General features: G+C 48.1%; 2 protein-coding genes across 2 annotated transcripts in view; both read left to right on the top strand.

The window, feature by feature from the left end:
- Positions 1-12,202, top strand: part of enpp1 (ectonucleotide pyrophosphatase/phosphodiesterase 1) — a 29,699-nt gene extending 17,497 nt beyond the window's left edge. Inside the window, exons 17-25 of the mRNA XM_079753520.1 lie at positions 273-360; positions 892-1,076; positions 1,789-1,828; positions 2,299-2,465; positions 3,698-3,833; positions 4,088-4,162; positions 5,414-5,546; positions 5,820-5,964; positions 9,777-12,202. Of these exons, the coding sequence (XP_079609646.1) occupies positions 273-360; positions 892-1,076; positions 1,789-1,828; positions 2,299-2,465; positions 3,698-3,833; positions 4,088-4,162; positions 5,414-5,546; positions 5,820-5,964; positions 9,777-9,929 (1,122 nt within the window). The 3' untranslated portion in view covers positions 9,930-12,202. The remainder of the gene's footprint in view (positions 1-272; positions 361-891; positions 1,077-1,788; positions 1,829-2,298; positions 2,466-3,697; positions 3,834-4,087; positions 4,163-5,413; positions 5,547-5,819; positions 5,965-9,776) is intronic.
- Positions 12,203-12,527: 325 nt separating this feature from the next.
- Positions 12,528-20,505, top strand: part of sytl3 (synaptotagmin-like 3) — a 12,508-nt gene continuing 4,530 nt past the window's right edge. Inside the window, exons 1-12 of the mRNA XM_079753438.1 lie at positions 12,528-12,641; positions 13,964-14,286; positions 15,191-15,430; positions 15,742-15,809; positions 16,318-16,369; positions 16,655-16,721; positions 16,818-16,893; positions 17,418-17,551; positions 18,565-18,687; positions 19,011-19,186; positions 19,319-19,421; positions 19,590-19,751. Of these exons, the coding sequence (XP_079609564.1) occupies positions 14,189-14,286; positions 15,191-15,430; positions 15,742-15,809; positions 16,318-16,369; positions 16,655-16,721; positions 16,818-16,893; positions 17,418-17,551; positions 18,565-18,687; positions 19,011-19,186; positions 19,319-19,421; positions 19,590-19,751 (1,299 nt within the window). The 5' untranslated portion in view covers positions 12,528-12,641; positions 13,964-14,188. The remainder of the gene's footprint in view (positions 12,642-13,963; positions 14,287-15,190; positions 15,431-15,741; positions 15,810-16,317; positions 16,370-16,654; positions 16,722-16,817; positions 16,894-17,417; positions 17,552-18,564; positions 18,688-19,010; positions 19,187-19,318; positions 19,422-19,589; positions 19,752-20,505) is intronic.

Raw genomic sequence — 20,505 nt, 5'->3', positions numbered from 1 at the left:
CAGCGAGCCCTGGGCCTTCTCCTTCCCGCTCAACAACACAACAACATGACATCATCTGGGGTGCATGCGAGTTCAGTGTGAAAGCACACCTTCGCGTTGAATTTGACTTTCCCCTCGCCGTTCAAACATTAACTCATGGTTTATTTTCGTGTGTGGCATGTTTGAGGTCGGCCTTTGAGTCTAAACGGAATGACTAAAAGGCGAGCAGACTCCTGCGTTTCCTTGATGTGAGCCTTAACGTTTTGTTCGTTTTTTTCCGCCCCCAACACTAGGCTGTGTTTATTGGCTACGGACCACATCTAAAGCACAGGACTACAGTTCCCCCTTTTGAAAACATTGAAGTTTACAACCTCTTGTGTGGTGAGCCTGCCTGTCTTAGTGCCCACACTCAAGTTCTCTGTGCTCTCCACTTTGGTCTACTACAGAATATTAATGTATTACATTGCATGCATTTCGTTTTTCATTCATTTATTTGATTTGTGTGCGTCTACAAGCCCTGTCCCCTTGAAATACTGAAATTCATCTCTCTCACTTTGTCTGTCTGCCTTTGTATCTCTCCCTGTCACTCTCTGTGTTTCTTTGTCTCTCTCTGTTTCTCTGTCTGCCACTCTCTCTATCTTTCTCTGTGTCTCTGTGTCTGTCTGTCTGTCTGTCTGTCTGTCCCTCGCCCTCTCTCTCCCTCTCCCTCTCTCTCCCTCTCCCTCTCTCTCGCTCTCGCTCTCGCTCCCTCTCCTTCTCCTTCTCCCTCTCTCTCTCTCGCCCTCTCTCTCCCTCTCCCTCTCCTCTCTCTCTCTCTCTCTCTCTCTCTCTCTCTCTCTCTCTCTCTCTCTCTCTCCCTCTCCCTCTCTCTCTCTCTCTCTCTCTCTCCATCTCTCTCTCTCTCTGTCTCAGACCTGCTGGGCATCCCCCCGTCCCCTAACAACGGGACCCATGGCAGTCTGAACCACCTTCTGAAGAGGCCGGTCCACCGGCCCGTGCACCCGGCCCAGCTGTCCCACGACGCGCCCTGCGGCGCCCTCTCAGCGCTGCCCATGGGAGGCCTGGGCTGCAACTGCAGCTCCCTCTCCCCCATGGAGGTACGCACCCAAGGGGCCGCTGGAGCTCCGCTGGGACCACGCGCTTCCATTATTAGACTGGAGTTAATTTTGAGGGATCCGATTATATTGTGTTTGGCGTTAGATTGGGTTGGACTGGATCATTTTTTTTTATCTTGGAGAGTCTGACCAGATTCGGCTGGATTATATCAGACTGGATTCAATTTTTATTTTGGAGAATCTGATGCGATTAGATTATTCAGGGCTGGATTCGATTTCTATTTTGGAGAAACGGATGAGATTATATTTTATTATATTATACTGGATTTTTTTTTTATTTTGTGTAATCTGATTTTGATTAGATTGAAGAGTTCAGAACATTACAACATGGGAATTTGTCATATGCTAATGATAATTTGAAGACCTATAGAAGGTTTAGATTTAGGTGTGTATATATAGCAGATGTTTTTATTAGTTAATAACAATCGCAACAATATTTGTGCAAATATTTGACCAACTACCTTACTCTGAAACAAGCCTACGTCTTTTTGTCTAATCTGTGGGTTAGATAATGCAAATCAAACAATATTACAGAAAAAATGAACAGCTGAAATAACATTTATATTTGCCATATGAGGATAATGTTTATTTTATTAGCAAGAAAGAGCATACATAGCATACTTGGAACTGTAGGCCAAATATAGACTGAGGTATAAAATGTGCACTAACAGATTGTTTTGAATTTCGTTTCAAGGAGGAAACCCTTAATACAAATCTCATCCAAATGAGCTCTGGTGAGTAAAAGTTCTGCATTTGTCAAAAGATGGATCCTATCCTGTGCTCTATGTCTTTTGATAATAATCCATATGTACCGTCTCTTTACATACAGCATTTTTTACAAAACTTTCAGTGGTGATAATAATTTTGGCTGTTTTATGTTATTTTTCTTTGGGTGTATTGTTGCTTAAAGTACGCTTTTGAGTAATTGTTAAAGTTAGTTGTTTTTTTAACCTCACAGCAAGGCAACTCTGCCCTCACGGCCCCCTTGCATGAATGACGTGTGTGTGTGGTGTGTGTGCGTGTTTGTGTGTCTCGCTGTGTGTGTCTCGGCGTGTGTGTCTTGATGTGTATGGGTGTCTCTGTGTTTGTGCGTCTCGTGTCTGTGTGTGTGTGTGTGTGTGTGTGTGTGCAGTAGAAGTACTAGTTTGGTTTCAGAGGTTCAAGCAGAATACAACCTTCCTCTGATCTTTTCCCACGTCGGTAGACCCCACGGCGGCAGCCAGCCTGCGACCGCGCCACCTCCCGTACGGCACCCCGCGGGTTCTCCAGGAGAACGCACACTTCTGCCTCCTCTACCAGGCGGACTACGTTAACGGTTTCAGCAGAGACATCCTGATGCCCCTCTGGGTCTCCTACACCCTCCCGCCGCTGGTGAGCCACTGCCTTCCCCCTGAGAGGATCAGCTATGTGCCTTCAGCGCTGATGGCCCGACACGGGGGGGGGGGGGCAGGGTGATTGACAGTCACAGCAGAAAGGGCGGGGCTTCATCGTTGGTCGTCATAGGTCCCGGGAAGTCTTCTTTATCGTTTGTGGGATCTGGCTTTTTTCTTATCAGATTGTTGATGTCATAGATAAACGTAGATTTAGAATATGCTTTTCTCATTAAAACAAGGGTAGGCAATTTGGAAACCAGCCAGAGAAAGCTACATTTTGAAAGTGTCAAACCGAAAACAATCCCACCCCTAACAGCCACAAATACACATGTTTGGTCATAGCATGTAATTGATTCATTTTTGTCAAGATTTTAAAAGAATTTCAACAAATATGACAAGAAATGCTTCTAAAATCCTTCGCATACCCAGCTTTAAGTCTGAGGCGGCGTGAACAACACAAATCCAATCTTTTAGAAAGCTGGACTTGTCTTCACTGTCAATGGATAATCAGACATGACATGATTATCCTGAGGTCAATTAAAAGCTTCCGCAACTCACAAAGGTGCTTTCAGTTGGATCTCTTTACCAGCGACACGATCAGCCACTATAATGAGGAGGCAAGAGGAAGGGCCGTATTTAAACACTTGGTTTATTCAAACCTCTGATTTGTGAGACTAGCGTCAACACTGCGAGGCACTACACTGTCATATCTTGCCAGTTTTTTATCTGTGTAATTTGCGGCCATGGTTTTGGTCACCAACACCACTGCCCAGGGTGTTGGTGTTTCACAATCAAGAAAAACTGGTTCCATCCTCTTGTTTTTGGTTTCTGGTCATGATGCGGCGACGCTACAGTTTAAATCATGGTTCATGAGCTGCTAGGCTAGCTTCACACTCATTCAGTTGTATAATAGTTTGTTTGCTCACGGGCACAGTCTAGAACTCTCCAGGTCTGTGTCACAATGTGTCACATCCTTACCAACCCACGTGGGATTGTAGGCACAATTATGCAATGCAGCGCTTGGTACAAACCTAACCATTGTACATGGCTCGCACAATTATCTTTTAATTGTGGTTTGACGTGGAGTGATATAATGGATACACAGCATGATTTGATTTTAGAGTTGTTAGGTAGTTGGAGCTGGGTTTGACCTCTACACTTCATGGGTCTTGTATCCTGTAAGGTCATATCCCAGTGTAGCCCAGCACTGACTCTCCCCCCCCCCCCCAGACCAGTGCCCAGCCTCCAAACCCCGTGAACGAGTCCTGTGTGCGTGCAGATGTACGCGTCCCGCCCACTGCTAGCCAGACATGCGAGCGCTACCACGATGATCTCATCTTGACCTACGGCCTCCTTCACCCACCCGGTGAGTAGTGTGTGTGTGTGTGTGTGTGTGTGGTAGGGGTTTGTGTGTGCGTGTGTGTGTGTGTGTGCGTGTGTGTGGAGTGTGTGTCGTAGGGGTGTGTGTGTGTGTGTTTTATAGAGAATCTGCTATATTTAGGGTATATTGAGTTATCAATGACCTGTGCAGCTGTAAGAAGCAGATGGACCCATTGGACTTCTGAGGTTGACTTTTCTTTGCATTCACCTGATGCTCTCTGTGCCCTTTGCTCTCTGCAGCGCTGAGTCCTGTCAGATCACAACCGGATTCTCTGCTCTCAAGCAACATGGCGCCAATGTTTCCTGCATTTAAAGGTAAGACAATGACGTGGCACTTAGTCAAAACAGATGAAGTATTAAAGGAGACATATTATGGTGTTTTCCAAACAAGTAAACATTGTATATGAGTTCCAGAAAACATGCTTTTGGGGGAAAGGAACTTTGGCCTTGACTCTCTGAAGTCCATATTGAACTGCGACATGGAGGAGAAAGGGATTGTACTACCGGAGCTGAGCTCAGCTCCGGACTCCCTGCCAGGCAGTCACATCGCAAACTGACAAATTAGACATCTATTTTTGTATGGAATATCCCTGCTTCTGAACATCATCAACAACATCTCCGCCCAGCGCTCGTCCGCTGGTCCACAAAATCTTAGCCATGCTCTGATTGGAGGGGGGTGGGGAAGTGGGAGTTAATATTAAAATGTGCCCCCTTCCTACGTAGGAGGGGGCGCCGAATCTGACTCGCTCGTACTGTAGGCGGGGTACTTTCAAAAATGCATCTCACTCAAAAAATCATGTACAGACTTTTGTGTGTGTGTGTGTGTGTGTGTGTCTGTTTATGTGAGTAGGGGAACATGAGTCATGACTATGTGGGAGCGATGTAGGATGCTGAAGTTGTCATGTCATAATGTTGTCTAAGCCATTCCCCTGCCTGTGTTTAGACAGGCAGCGTTAGCGTATCGAGTTTCAGGGCTGGCTCGAGGTACCAGGAAGAGACCATCTGTGATTTTAGTCCACTTTAGCTCTTTGGTTGGGTAATCTATGGAAATGTGTTGAAATGGATTCAGACTATGACCACCCATCCAAAAAATACACTGCAAGAACAAATGAAGTGTGCCGATACTGCCATCAAGGGGCCACTTTATGTATTGTACTGTATTGTAATGTACTGCATATTTTGAGGGCTAGTTATTCAGTATTCAGAGTATCTGTGGATACCTATTGATGTTTTATATGTTGCTTCTTCAAATAACCTACACCATTTTTGTATAAAAACTAGTTATAAAGTGAAAGTGAAACACTCCATTCACCCAGATTTAAGCTTGTCAGCTGTCATACATTATTAATCTTACATCAGACTGTCAGACTTTACATTATTAATCTAGCATCAGACTGTCAGAGTTCACATTACTCATCTCTAGTCTTATTTCTTAGACAAATGCTCTACAAAATAATCATCAGCGCTATGATCTTCCATGTATGACACCAAGGTCCTACAGGAGGCATGCTCTCTTGGTAGCATGTCTCCCTTTGGTGATAGCTGAGTATGTATATCTATCTACAGATGTCTGGACCTATATCCACACCGTCTTGGTGCGGAACTACTCCCGGGAGCTCAACGGCGTCAATATCGTCAGTGGGCCTATATTCGACAAAAACTACGACGGAAGGTTCGACACGCCCAAGGTTACTGCAGCGTAAGTTGCCTGTTACCCGTTAGCGGCCCGAGTGTGTGTGTGTGTGCGTGTTCGTGTGTGTGCGTGTGTGTGTGTGTATGTGCATGTGTATGTGTGTGTAACACAACATGAATATGTCCCGCCCTCTGTGTTACTTTGTCGTGACGTAGAAGTCCCAGATGAATGGCGTATGAAATCATTGCTGCGTGGCGATCATGTATCACCACATTTATAGATTTTGGTTCCCCGCCCCTTTAATCCCTCGATGCTCATGTTGTTGTGTTGTTCCTGCAGGAACGAGGCGCCCGTCCCCACACACTTCTTTGTGATCCTGACCAGCTGCGCCGACGCCGGCCTCAGCCCCGAGCGGTGCGCAGGCCCCCTTCAGGTCCGCTCCTTCGTCCTACCGCACCGACCCGACCACACAGAGACCTGCGCCGTGAGTCCCGCCAACACCGCACACCGACCTTCACCCCTGGCTGTGTTCCCTTCTCCACCGGCGCTTGAGACTCTTTCACACTGAGCTTAAGAGCACGATGTGCAGGGAAATGATCCGACCGCAAAGACAGAGCCACCTCTGGGCAAAACACTGTTTTTTGGAGTTTGAACTTTGTACCAAATTCTTGCTATTTTCTGGTGATTATTGAGCAATTGGTACCCTCGGAAAATGTTGGAGGGGAAAAGGGAAAAGGAAAAGAAAATTATTTAAAGCTTTCGATTTCTTCATAAATTGTATCTTTAAATTCAAACACTAAGTTCAGTGATAAAGCTCAGAGATCACTATGTAACTGTGTGTGTGTGTGTGTGTGTGTGTGTACGTTTGGCGGTGTAGAGAGAAGAGGTGTGTCGATACCTCTTCTCTCCTTGTCCTATCTTGTAATGTGATCACATTTTATCTTCTCTTCACCCCTCTTATCACTTGCTGCGTTCTGCTTCTCTTTATCTCTCTCACTTCCTCCCCCACATGAGTTCTTTTCAACTTGTCTATAATAATAGTGTCATATTTGTTGAATTCTTTTTTAATTTAAGATTTTTTTACTGGAGTTTCACTCTCTCGATTACTCGCTGCTTCCTCTTTTCCTTAATCTCCTCCTCCTCCCTCCCTCTCCCCCTCCTCCCTCCCTCTCCCCCTCCTCATACTTCTCCTCCCCCTCCTCTCCCTCCCCCTCCTATACTCATCTGACCTCCTCCTCTTGCCTCTCTTCATCTCTTTTCTCCTCCTTCTCCAATTCTGTCTCCACCCTCTCCCTCCACCCCCCCAGTTCCCCTCCCTCCCTCTTCCTTCCCACTTCCTTCCTCTTCTCTTCTTCCTCCTCCTATGCCTCCTCCGTCCCTCCTCCTCCTCCTCCTCATCTCCCCTCCCTCCTCATTCTTCTCCTCCTCCCTCCTCCTCCTCCTCCTCCTCATCTCCCCTCCCTCCTCATTCTTCTCCTCCTCCCTCCTCCTCCTCCTCCTCATCTCCCCTCCCTCCTCATTCTTCTCCTCCGTCCCTCCTCCTCCTCCTCCTCATCTCCCCTCCCTCCTCCTCCTCCTCCTCATCTCCCCTCCCTCCTCATTCTTCTCCTCCTCCCTCCTCCTCCTCATCTCCCCTCCCTCCTCATTCTTCTCCTCCGTCCCTCCTCCTCCTCCTCCTCATCTCCCCTCCCTCCTCATTCTTCTCCTCCTCCCTCCCTCCTCCTCCTCCTCATCTCCCCTCCCTCCTCATTCTTCTCCTCCTCCCTCCTCCTCCTCCTCATCTCCCCTCCCTCCTCATTCTTCTCCTCCGTCCCTCCTCCTCCTCCTCCTCATCTCCCCTCCCTCCTCATTCTTCTCCTCCTCCCTCCTCCTCCTCCTCCTCATCTCCCCTCCCTCCTCATTCTTCTCCTCCGTCCCTCCTCCTCCTCCTCCTCATCTCCCCTCCCTCCTCATTCTTCTCCTCCGTCCCTCCTCCTCCTCCTCCTCATCTCCCCTCCCTCCTCATTCTTCTCCTCGTCCCTCCTCCTCCTCCTCCTCCTCATCTCCCCTCCCTCCTCATTCTTCTCCTCCTCCCTCCTCCTACTCCTCCTCCTCATCTCCCCTCCCTCCTCATTCTTCTCCTCCTCCCTCCTCCTCCTCCTCCTCATCTCCCCTCCCTCCTCATTCTTCTCCTCCTCCCTCCTCCTCCTCCTCATCTCCCCTTCCTCCTCATTCTTCTCCTCCGTCCCTCCTCCTCCTCCTCCTCATCTCCCCTCCCTCCTCCTCCTCCTCCTCATCTCCCCTCCCTCCTCATTCTTCTCCTCCTCCCTCCTCCTCCTCCTCCTCATCTCCCCTCCCTCCTCATTCTTCTCCTCCGTCCCTCCTCCTCCTCCTCCTCATCTCCCCTCCCTCCTCATTCTTCTCCTCCTCCCTCCCTCCTCCTCCTCCTCATCTCCCCTCCCTCCTCATTCTTCTCCTCCTCCCTCCTCCTCCTCCTCCTCATCTCCCCTCCCTCCTCATTCTTCTCCTCCGTCCCTCCTCCTCCTGCTCCTCATCTCCCCTCCCTCCTCATTCTTCTCCTCCGTCCCTCCTCCTCCTCCTCCTCATCTCCCCTCCCTCCTCATTCTTCTCCTCCTCCCTCCTCCTCCTCCTCCTCATCTCCCCTCCCTCCTCATTCTTCTCCTCCGTCCCTCCTCCTCCTCCTCCTCATCTCCCCTCCCTCCTCATTCTTCTCCTCCTCCCTCCCTCCTCCTCCTCCTCATCTCCCCTCCCTCCTCATTCTTCTCCTCCTCCCTCCTCCTCCTCCTCCTCATCTCCCCTCCCTCCTCATTCTTCTCCTCCGTCCCTCCTCCTCCTCCTCCTCATCTCCCCTCCCTCCTCATTCTTTTCCTCCGTCCCTCCTCCTCCTCCTCCTCATCTCCCCTCCCTCCTCATTCTTCTCCTCCTCCCTCCTCCTCCTCCTCCTCATCTCCCCTCCCTCCTCATTCTTCTCCTCCTCCCTCCTCCTCCTCCTCCTCATCTCCCCTCCCTCCTCATTCTTCTCCTCCGTCCCTCCTCCTCCTCCTCCTCCTCATCTCCCCTCCCTCCTCATTCTTCTCCTCCTCCCTCCTCCTCCTCCTCCTCATCTCCCCTCCCTCCTCATTCTTCTCCTCCTCCCTCCTCCTCCTCCTCATCTCCCCTCCCTCCTCATTCTTCTCCTCCGTCCCTCCTCCTCCTCCTCCTCATCTCCCCTCCCTCCTCATTCTTCTCCTCCTCCCTCCTCCTCCTCCTCCTCATCTCCCCTCCCTCCTCATTCTTCTCCTCCGTCCCTCCTCCTCCTCCTCCTCATCTCCCCTCCCTCCTCATTCTTCTCCTCCGTCCCTCCTCCTCCTCCTCCTCATCTCCCCTCCCTCCTCATTCTTCTCCTCGTCCCTCCTCCTCCTCCTCCTCATCTCCCCTCCCTCCTCATTCTTCTCCTCCTCCCTCCTCCTACTCCTCCTCCTCATCTCCCCTCCCTCCTCATTCTTCTCCTCCTCCCTCCTCCTCCTCCTCATCTCCCCTCCCTCCTCATTCTTCTCCTCCTCCCTCCTCCTCCTCCTCATCTCCCCTTCCTCCTCATTCTTCTCCTCCGTCCCTCCTCCTCCTCCTCCTCATCTCCCCTCCCTCCTCCTCCTCCTCCTCATCTCCCCTCCCTCCTCATTCTTCTCCTCCTCCCTCCTCCTCCTCCTCCTCATCTCCCCTCCCTCCTCATTCTTCTCCTCCGTCCCTCCTCCTCCTCCTCCTCATCTCCCCTCCCTCCTCATTCTTCTCCTCCTCCCTCCCTCCTCCTCCTCCTCATCTCCCCTCCCTCCTCATTCTTCTCCTCCTCCCTCCTCCTCCTCCTCCTCATCTCCCCTCCCTCCTCATTCTTCTCCTCCGTCCCTCCTCCTCCTCCTCCTCATCTCCCCTCCCTCCTCATTCTTCTCCTCCGTCCCTCCTCCTCCTCCTCCTCATCTCCCCTCCCTCCTCATTCTTCTCCTCCTCCCTCCTCCTCCTCCTCCTCATCTCCCCTCCCTCCTCATTCTTCTCCTCCGTCCCTCCTCCTCCTCCTCCTCATCTCCCCTCCCTCCTCATTCTTCTCCTCCGTCCCTCCTCCTCCTCCTCCTCATCTCCCCTCCCTCCTCATTCTTCTCCTCCGTCCCTCCTCCTCCTCCTCCTCATCTCCCCTCCCTCCTCATTCTTCTCCTCCTCCCTCCCTCCTCCTTTTGTTTCGTTTTTCACTGCCAGCCTCTCCATTGTGACATGTTCATTTTCCTCCCTCCCCCTCCTCCTCCTCCTCTCTCCCTCCCCCTCCTCCAGAGCGGGCCGGACTACACGTGGGTGGAGGCGTGGATGCTTCTCCACGTGTCGCGGGTCCGAGACGTGGAGCTGCTGAGCGGCCTGAGCTTCTACCAGGACAGGATCTCAGTGGAGGAGACACTGCGGCTGAAGACCTTCCTGTACGATGTGTAGCATCACCCCCAAAGCCAGTGCTAGCAATAATCCTCAATCAATACACAGGGAAGAAGACGGGTTGATTTACCAAATGCTGCACCAGACAATCGTCCACATAGGGTTAGCACAGGCGATGTGTGCATATAAACAAAGCCTCGACCCTATGGTTTATCTTGAAACTGAGCATCAGAGGAAACATCGTTGAATCGTTGTTGACATTTTTCTGATCCAGAATGAACACATACAGTGGGGCAAAAAAGTATTTAGTCAGCCTCCAATTGTGCAAGTTCTCCCGCTTAAAAAGATGAGAGGCCTGTAGTTTTCATCGTAGGTATACCTCAGCTATGAGAGACAAAATGAAAAAAAAAAATCTAGAAAATCACATTGTCTGATTTTTAAAGAATTTATTTGCAAATTATGGTGGAAAATAAGTATTTGGTCAATAACAAAAGGTCATCTCAATACTTTGTTACATGCCCTTTGTTGGCAATGACAGAGGTCAAACGTTTTCTGTAAGTCTTTACAAGGTTTTCACACACTGCTGCTGGTATTTTGGCCCATTCCTCCATGCAGATCTCCTCTACAGCAGTGATGTTTTTGGGCCACACAGACTTTCAACTCCCTCCAAAGATTTTCTATGGGGTTGAGATCTGGAGACTGGCTAGGCCACTCCAGGACCTTGAAATGCTTCTTGCGAAGCCACTCCTTCGTTGCCCGGGCGGTGTGTTTGGGGTCATTGTCATGCTGAAAGACCCAGCCACGTTTCTTCTTCAGTGCCCTTGCTGATGGAAGGAGGTTTTCACTCAAAATCTCACGATACATGGCCCCATTCATTCCTTCCGTCATACGGATCAGACGTCCTGGTCCCTTGGCAGAAAAACAGCCCCAAAGCATGATGTTTCCACCCCCATGCTTCACTGTAGGTATGGTGTTCTTTGGATGCAACTCAGCATTCTTTCTCCTCCAAACATGACGAGTTGAGTTTTTACCAAAAAGTTATATTTTGGTTTCATCTGACCATATGACATTCTCCCAATCCTGTTCTGGATCATCCAAATGCTCTCTAGCAAACTTCAAACGGGCCCGGACATGCACTGGCTTTAGCAGGGGGACACGTCTGGCACTGCAGGATTTGAGTCCCTGGCGGCGTAGTGTGTTAGTGATGGTAGCCTTTGTTACTTTGGTCCCAGCTCTCTGGAGGTCATTCACTAGATCCCCCCGTGTGGTTCTAGGATTTTTGTTCACCGTTGTGATCATTTTGACCCCACAGGGTGAGATCTTGCGTGGAGCCCCAGATCAAGGGAGATTATCAGTGGTCTTGTATGTATTCCATTTCCTAATAATTGCTCCCACAGTTGATTTCTTCACACCAAGCTGCTTACCTATTGCAGATTCAGACTTCCCAGCCTGGTGCAGGTCTACAATTGTGTTTCTGGTGTCCTTTGACAGCTCTTTGGTCTTGGCCATAGTGGAGTTTGGAGTGTGACTGTTTGAGGTTGTGGACAGGTGTCTTTTATACTGATAAGGAGTTCAAACAGGTGCCATTAATACAGGTAACAAGTGGAGGACAGAGGAGCCTCTTAAAGAAGAAGTTACAGGTCCGTGACAGCCAGAAATCTTGCTGGTTTGTAGGTGACCAAATACTTATTTTCCACCATAATTTGCAAATAAATTCTTAAAAAATCAGACAATGTGATTTTCTGGATTTTCTTTTTCATTTTGTCTCTCATAGCTGAGGTTTACCTATGATGAAAATTACAGGCCTCTCTCGTCTTTTTAAGTGGGAGAACTTGCACAATTGGTGGCTGACTAAATACTTTTTTGCCCCACTGTAATAGACAAATAATTAGATTCTATTCATTCATTCAATTATGTTTTCATGCTACCCATGAAACAACAGTCACTTGTCCGCTGTTAAAGTATTTTTTTGATTTGTAATTTTGATATTTTGCTTATAGATCATCAACGCTGTTTTGTATTCATTAATTTGTAATGTTTTTTTAAACATCTGTTTAGACATGGTAGTTTAAATGGTTCTAGTGTGTGTGTGTGTGTGTGTGTGTGTGTGTGTGTGTGTGTGTGTGTGTGTGCGCGCACGCACGCGCTGGTGTGTGTGTGACGTGTTAACGTGCTGGTCCAAAGCAATCATGTGTGTGTCAACGATGGACAATTGAAACTTGATTACAAAAGTCATTTCCGTTGTCCGTCATGCAATTTCATGGTCTGAAATTTGTGAAAATAAGCCATCCTAAGAAAAATGCAATTTTATAAAGCTGTTTTTGTACACTGACCTTTTGGCTTGTATTCTATGCTCATCGTGCATTTGTAAGGATTTGTAAAGGGTTTTAGATACTGGACATAAAACATGTTGAGGCATAAGTCAAACCAATTATTTCCAACCTCAATGAACAACATGTGACAGGGCTGGGGGGGCGAGGGGGGAGTGAAATTGAAATAGCATGTCAGTTTCTGAACGCAGGAAGGAAAAGAGTTGGTTTGGCCTGTAGAAAGAAGCCACTTCCTCCAGTTGACTGCATCGTGAGAGCGGAGCTGAATTGAGGTCGTGCTACTACTGCACAGAGGCGTTCTGTCCTGCACGTTTCATTTGCAGACAGACAAAAAATGGTCTCCAATCAGATGGTAGTGCGATGATAGTTAACGTAACTACGTTCACCAGGCTGTTTCTTCTGCAAGACAAGTCATTTAAAGAACCTGCTTGCAGCCACAAGGGTATGTTGAAAATGAGGGGCTATCGTTTTGGTTGGTGTGACAATGTAATGAAACGAAACTTTTTGCATAGACGCATTCATTGCTGCGTATGTTCCGTTTCTTCACGTCGGGGTCCAACGCTATTTGAAACCCCGACGGAATTTGTTTGCGGTGTGATGTGGCTTTAGTGCACCTAGTTGACTCAAAAGCAATAGACCACCACGCCTTTTTCTGCTCTTACTGGAATTAGAAGCTCTGGGGGGGGGGGGGGGGGGGGGGGGGGGGGGGGGGGGGGGGGGGGGGGGGGGGGGTGTGGGGGCTGGGGGGTATTTGTCATGCAGTTCTACCGGTCAGAGAGAAGACAATCTATGCGGTTATCCGGCAAGGTCTACTCCTCCAAACACTTGGATTTCACTCACACCCCATTCTAATGATGGCTATTATGAATCATTGATGTTTTACAATGAACCATCATTCTGAATATATAGGTGTTGGGGTTTCACTTCCAAAAGCTATTTACAGCTGTTTTGTTTTTCTTTGAACGCTAACTTAGTTTCTGATTCATTCCAAACGAAAGGTATGTTGTATTGTGGGCTTCTTATAATAGGCTACCACTTAAGGAACCAATGCATGAGGTGGAAAACATTGAACTCCTAAAAGGAGCTGTTCCTTTTCGGGTTCCTAAATGTCACTTATTGTCTTCCTTACACACCTCTGGCTGACACTAGAAAATCCAAAGACAAAGGGTTTTCTCCAATCAGGGCAGGAAGATCCCATCTTAAACCTGGGAGAAAATGATGGCAGGTTTTGCCCTTCAGGTAACTCATTTAACCCAGATGGATTAAAAGGCCATGTGGAAAGAAGAATGTCCTTCAACTCCACTGCCTGTGTGTGTGTGTGTGTGTGTGTGTGTGTGACACATCAATAATGCAGCGGTTGCCATTGGACTGGGTCTTCTTCAGTGAAGCGTCACTGGTTCCCGTGAGGCGGGCGGCGGGGGCTTGTGGTGGGCTGGTGGTGGGCTGAGGGCAGGGATCTGAGCCACTACGTGGTCGGGGGCGTGAGACTCGTCGGAGTACGTACATATAGTCAGGGGTGGGGGGGGGGGGAGTGAGTAGCAGAGCAGGGACACGTGGAGAGCATTCAGAGTCGGGGTGGAGACAGGCAAATCATGAGTTAGCAGTGGGAGGGGAAGTACAGATCAGGCTTCATCTTCACCCTTATTATTACCATCATCATTATCATCATCACCATCACACTGCTAGTACACTTCCTGGGGAGGGCTATTGCAGCCCAGCAGCAACTCACACTACTCTGTCTTCTGCTGGGATTTCTGAGCACAGATCTGGAGGGTTTTCACGGTCTCATCTCGCCACTGAAGAGGAGGATTTCCCCCTCCATCCACTGACTGATCAGCGCTGCCCAGAGAGAGGGCCCCAGAAGCGGTGGGAGTGGACGGAGCAGGCAGGAGAGGGTTTGAAGAGTGACCAAATCCTGTGGGGAAACGAATGGGACAAGGAGCGGTGGAGAGAGCGGGTGTTTTGTGAGCCACCGGGTTGTACGCGGCCATGGATCTGAGCTTGCTTCAAACCTTGGAGAGAGAGAAGATCCTGCAGGTTCTCCAGAGAGACCGAATGCTGCGCACCATCGAAGAGGAGAGGATAAGGTAGGGTAATCCACTCTCACAACCCAAACATATCGACCGGGGGCAGGTTGACCTCACTACCTGTATGCATTTGAGGTCATACCTGTGTTATACAGCTCTAAATACGTACAGTATCTATTTGGGTTTTATTCATTATTTTATATATTTATTTATTTATTTTTTGCTTTTTGATATCCCAACCTGCCTATCATGGCAGATAACCGATAAGATAACGATGAGTTAATAACCTGTAGCTAGTGACCCAACAACTGACTACACTAATAATTCTGAACACAAGTTGCAGTCAACACTAAACAAACCTGAACACATGTAAACTTCAAATAAACCTTGGCTCTTAGAGATCCATCAAACATTTTGCCTTACTAAGCGGCGATGACATGTTTGCTATTTTGGTATGATACCTACCATGTCCACATTGCGAGAGGTAGAGAAGGTTGCCTTCATGAGGGTGTCAACAGCGTGCTGTGTTTGTCAAGCCCTATGGTCAATGGAAGCAATATGGCCTAGAATAATTATTATCATTATCATTTCATTTTCATAATTATAATTCAAATGTCCCATAAATGTCCCTGGTACACAGAAGAGGGGAATCACTTGTTTCAGGGATGGCTAGAGAGTCCAACAGGTGCCAGAACGGGCAACCATACCATGTTAGCATTAAAGCAAATCAGAAAGAAACCCCTATTCCAATTAGCCTCTGATACAAAACCATCCGCCTCCACTGTCTGAATACAGAATACACTTTAACTGTCATATTGCAGTAGAACCATACAATGAAATTTGCAGCCTCTAAAACAATGCTCACACAAACACTCACACAATGAATAGTATAAAATACACAATAAAATACAGTATAAAAGACACATTTTTAAGAAGACATTGTCTTCTTCTGCCGCCCACGCAGGAGGATGAAGCAGGAGCTGCAGGAGATCCGCCGCCGCGGCGCTAAGAGCCTGTCCCGGCAGTACAGCGAGAGGACGTGCGCCCGCTGCCAGAGACCCCTGGGCAAGTTCTGGAACTCGGGGGACGTGTGCCACGGCTGCAGCCACCGCATCTGCAGCCGGTGCCGCGTGGGCGGGACCGCGACCTCTCCCGGGGCAGGATCGCTGCCGGAGTGGAGGTGTACCGTCTGTCACGCCTACAGGTAGCGCACCGTCTTCACATGGGCTACTCACAGGACCCCGGGGTGATTAGTAAGGCAAATGAATGAACGGTAAATGCGGGGGAAAAATGTCAAAGAAGTGTGAAACACGTTGAGCACGGCTCTCTGTGGTGGTTACTCAAGCCTGATTACTATTTAATTCTAGTTGTTAATGTATTAACCTACACCTCGAGAAAGCAAACTAGTACCTCTCTACTTCCATTTCATTTGAGCCTTGTCAACCAAAACAGCAGTCGTTAATTAATGTAACGAGCACTCACAGAGGTCCTTGTGGTTTGTTGGGTTCTTAACAGGGATATCAGGGTGCGGTCCGGCGAGTGGTTCTTGGAGGAGAGGGCTAAGAAGTTTCCCATCACCACAGGTAGGTAGAGGACATTGGTGCCCCCTGTGGGCTGGAGGGGGAGTGCACGGCCGAGTGACCGCTCTGTTGTGGATTGTTATGTTGGATTGTGGTTTTTTGTTGTTGTTCTGTTTTCTTCGCATATTTCACACGCCCTAGATCTCGAATAGTATATCCAGTATTTTTTATAACGATTGTTCAATGTTCGATGATAGATGCAAACAGGGATGTTGTTTTACGCCAGGTTTGGTTTTGAATGTTTGAGTGTGAGAAGTTAAAAGGCTATTTAATCTGTAATGTGTGTAAGCATGTGTGAGGGCTTAAAAGGCTATTTCATCTGAATTATATGTCATAATTACTATTTCATGTGTTCATATAGTGTGCGGGAACGAGTAGGGGCCAGAATAGTCATTTTGAATGAACTGAGAATGAAATGAAAATGAGCATAGACATACTACGTGGTTAATCAAAGGAGCCCAATACATGTTTTCATCCTGTTTGTATAACCTTTAACGTCTTGGTCTTCCAGGCAGACATGACACTGTTGGTGAGAAGCTACTGAAGTCATACAGTATGCTGAGGTATGCTATGCCTTTCTCTCATCAAACAAAGCATACATAAGGTTTACCTTCCTGGTAGCGTGCTAAGCTGTAACAGGAGTCAATTTAAACCAGCCACCATTTGGCTAGCATTACCTCGTTAAATAGACACTGATGCATCTCCCTCACCAGGCTACAGGTAGACTTTGGACCCAGGGGAGCTTACCCAGACCCTTCCGCCAGCATTCAAACACCTGAGCCGGGCTGGGAACACTTTATACTATCCTGCCACAGACTAATAGAGATTTGTTTTGGTTTTATCTACAGCAATATATCTATTGTGCCACCCACTCCTCCACCTTATCTCGACTGTCCCATTTTCTGCAGATCTGGGGTAAGTTTTGAAGCCCTGTGCCTCATACTCCCTTGTTTCATTGAATCATCCTGCCAATTTGAAGAGTAAAGCCTTTGTACTTTTTGTTTGTTTCAGGACTCTCTCACACACTCTGCTTTTTTTACCAAATCAGTGGAGGACCTCATGGTTTCGTTCACCAGTCACATTAAGAGTATGTTTTATTTGTGGTTTGAGCCCATTTCCTCTTGTGGCAAAGTGTGCACACTATGACAATTTTACGAGGTACCAGATTATATGTTTGCCATGATAACCATCAAAATGAAACCCTGGTTTTTAAAGCCACAAACTGCAGATGGAGGGGGATGTTTGTGTGTTCAAAGTAATGCATATCTTGATCTACGCTAAGTCCTCAGGAAATAGTACAGATTAAGTTCTGAGAAAGCAAGCATACGTTTTTGCTGACGTGGAGGTCTTAAAAATAATGGCAAAAAACACCTAGAATAATATAAGATGTATGTATTTCTACAATAAAAAGAGCTTCGGCTTTCATGTCAGTGTGTTGCGTTGCATGTTGGCAAGAATGAGAAGTTTTCTTTAGCACGATTTATTAATTGATCTTCGTCTTTCTGTTGTCATGGCTCAAAGTATTCGGAGGAAAGCATTGCTGTTCCTCTTTATTGTCCACTTTAGTACTACAATAGATTGATTCCTTTTAAAATATTTTTCAAAATCTAGAAATTTCCAAGTCTCAGAATGACGTGCGTAGTGACCAGGCTGACAAGCTGACCGTGGGGAACCCCACCCCAACATCCCCCAACCACTACACCGGGCAGAAGAGCCTGTCTGACACCGACATCAAGTCTCTCCAAGTGAGTCTCGCTCTCCCTCCATGCAGTCCTCTCATTACTCCTTCCCTCGGCAACCATGTTTTCCATCCCTTCTGTAAGAGTTTCCCAGACTGAAAGAAGGGCAAGACATTCATTTTCCTCAACTGTTGTTTATAGTTTAACGACGTGAACACCCTCTTCTGCTCGCTGCTTCTTCAGCTTTTTTTCTCATATTTTTTCTAATTTGTCTTGCGGGCGGCTATTTCCGTTTGGCTGAACGCAGTCTTATCTGTGCTAGAAGAGTCAAACTGATGGAGAAGCAGAGGGCATTTATATAGACCGTCTCAAGTGAACTTCTTCATTATTACTCTTCAGTTGTATTCAACTCCTTTTCCTTCTTTCTTCTCATCTCCCCTCATCTCTTCTTTCTTCTCTTCTATCCTCTTTTATCCTTGTCTCCTCTCCACCCTACTTTTATGTGTTTGCTTCTCCTCTCCTTTCCTCTGTGTCTATTGAAGAACTGCGAGTGCTTATGTTGTGATTCTCGTCTTCCCGTGTGTATGTAATGCATTTATACGTGGACAATTTGATGACAATTGATACGTACATTTGTCACAACTGCAAATAAATGAATGAAAAGAGAAACCCTCCCCTCTCCTCCCCTCTCCTCTCCTCCCCTCCCCTCCCCTCCCCTCTCCTCTCCTCTCCTCTCCTCTCCTCCCCTCCCCTCCCCTCTCCTTTCCTCCCCTCCCCTCCCCTCTCCTCTCCTCCCCTCCCCTCTCCTCTCCTCTCCTCTCCTCCCCTCTCCTCTCCTCCCCTCTCCTCCCCTCCCCTCTCCTCTCCTCTCCTCCCCTCCCCTCTCCTCTCCTCTCCTCTCCTCTCCTCCCCTCCCCTCCCCTCCCCTCCCCTCTCCTCTCCTCCCCTCTCCTCTCCTCTCCTCTCCTCTCCTCTCCTCTCCTCCCCTCTCCTCTCCTCTCCTCTCCTCTCCTCTCCTCTCCTCCCCTCTCCTACCCTCTCCTCTCCTCTCCTCCCCTCCCCTCTCCTCATGTCCCCAGTTGACCAGGGGCCACAGTATGAGCAGCCTGTTGCACTGGAGTAAGGGCGACCAGGACGGCTTGTCCCCGGGGTCCGACGCAGACCTGTCCCTCTGGGCCTCCGGGCCCTGTAGCGGCAAGAGAGTGAGCAGGATACCCGCCCCCCCTCTCTTCCATCACTCTTTCACTCACTCTCTACAAAGAATAAGTTAAACATCAATCTTGTGGCTCGAGCTCTTTGCCCCACTTTCTTTGTCCTCAATCTTTTCACCTTCTATTATTCATAGACTGTTCCAAATGTGATAATTATTCGACCAAATCTCACACCATAACAAGTAATCAAATTGATGCAGTGAATTATGTCAATCAAATGCGTTTATTTCTTATTTACTTTCTCCGTTTGAGCCTGTAAGCTGTAAGCTCCTCTGTGTGATGATTTCTGTTGTTGTTGTGTCTCCCGTTGCCAGGGTAGCAACAGCAGCATCGTCAGCGTCGACTGTGGGGCCCCTGACAGCAGCCAGAGTGTGACCGGGGAGCTGGAGCTGGCGCTCGCTTACGACGACATCACTTCCTGTCTGCAGGTCACCGTCAGAGGCTGCCAGAATGTCAGCTACGGCAACGCCAAGAAGAAGAAGTGTAACCCGTGAGTCCTGAGGTGTTGTTTTTCTAATTGTTTGAAATATGTTTTTGGTATCCTGCATCCACTTCTGATTGGACAGGGTCAGATCCCTCAGCGCTCTGACCGACCGTCCAATCAAATGCCTGCACCTGTTAGGTACGTCAAGATCTACCTGGAGACTGACAAGGCTCAGGCTAGTAAGAGGAAGACGTCGGTCAAGAGGAACACCACGGATCCGGTATATAATGAAGTCCTACAGGTAATGGAGGAGAGAGCCTCAGGAGAATCATTGTCATACTTATTTAGCATGTGTCATTTACCGAATACCTTATAAAATGGGCTACATCTCCAGACTTAAGATCTCACAGGGATTTCACTACATTAACCAACCATCAACCCCCCCCTCCATTGTGGCGGTGTCCCCCAGTATCAGGTAGAGCGCCACCGGCTGTCTGCCTGCACCCTGCGGGCCTCGGTGTGGCACTCTGGCAGCCTGAAGAGGAAGGTGTTCCTGGGGGAGACGCTCGTACCCCTGGAGGCCTGGAGCTCTGAGGAGATGACCGTCGCCTGGTACCCACTGTGCTCAAAGGTACGCACCAAACACCCACCAACTAGTCCGTTCAAACGGTTTGGCCATTTAAAAACCAGGTCATTTATGGTCACTGATTGGTCAATCAGGTATGGTCAATGATTGCCTGAATGACTTAATGTAAATAAAGTTTTGATAGTCACTCCATATTAAATCCACGGTAGGCAATTTATTTGGTAAGCGTTTACCGTAATATTTCTCCAGACAGCATCAAATAAATCCATTGCTCTTACTGCTCTATCTACCTTCCTACCTGCACGCACTCGGCCCGTGCACTCATAGTGCATACTGGGAGTATATAGGGAGCTATAAATAGTTCCTCGTTTTGTGGGCGTGGCTATGGAGGGAGGCCTGATGCAAATCTGAGAGGTTGGCCTTCAGGGCGTTTGTCCAGAAATCTTTCGTACCCTAACCCAAAAAGTAACCGAGTAGTTGTGTTGCCCAAAACATAGCAAGAATTAGTGTGTCCTAAACCTAATCAAGTAGTTTTGATGCCTAAACCTTATATGATGACATAACATTTATATACCTGTTATGGCTGTGTTGGTAACAAGAAGTTCTTGTTGCCTAAACCTTAACCAGTTGTTGTGCTGCCTTACCCTTAACCTACTTTGAATGGAAATTTAAAATAATAAAGCACCTTAAGTCATTAAGTCTAAAAAGAAACAGTCTCCTAGGTGTAATTCCTGTATTTGACCCATTAATCCATCCACATCCTCCAGACATAGATTGTGTCGCTCTTAATTCTTCTACA

The sequence above is a fragment of the Pollachius pollachius genome, assembly GCF_949987615.1.
Source record: "Pollachius pollachius genome assembly, chromosome: 16".
Taxonomy (NCBI): domain Eukaryota; kingdom Metazoa; phylum Chordata; class Actinopteri; order Gadiformes; family Gadidae; genus Pollachius; species Pollachius pollachius.
Note: the sequence above shows the minus strand (reverse complement) of the source record. Positions and strands in the feature narration are given on the sequence as shown.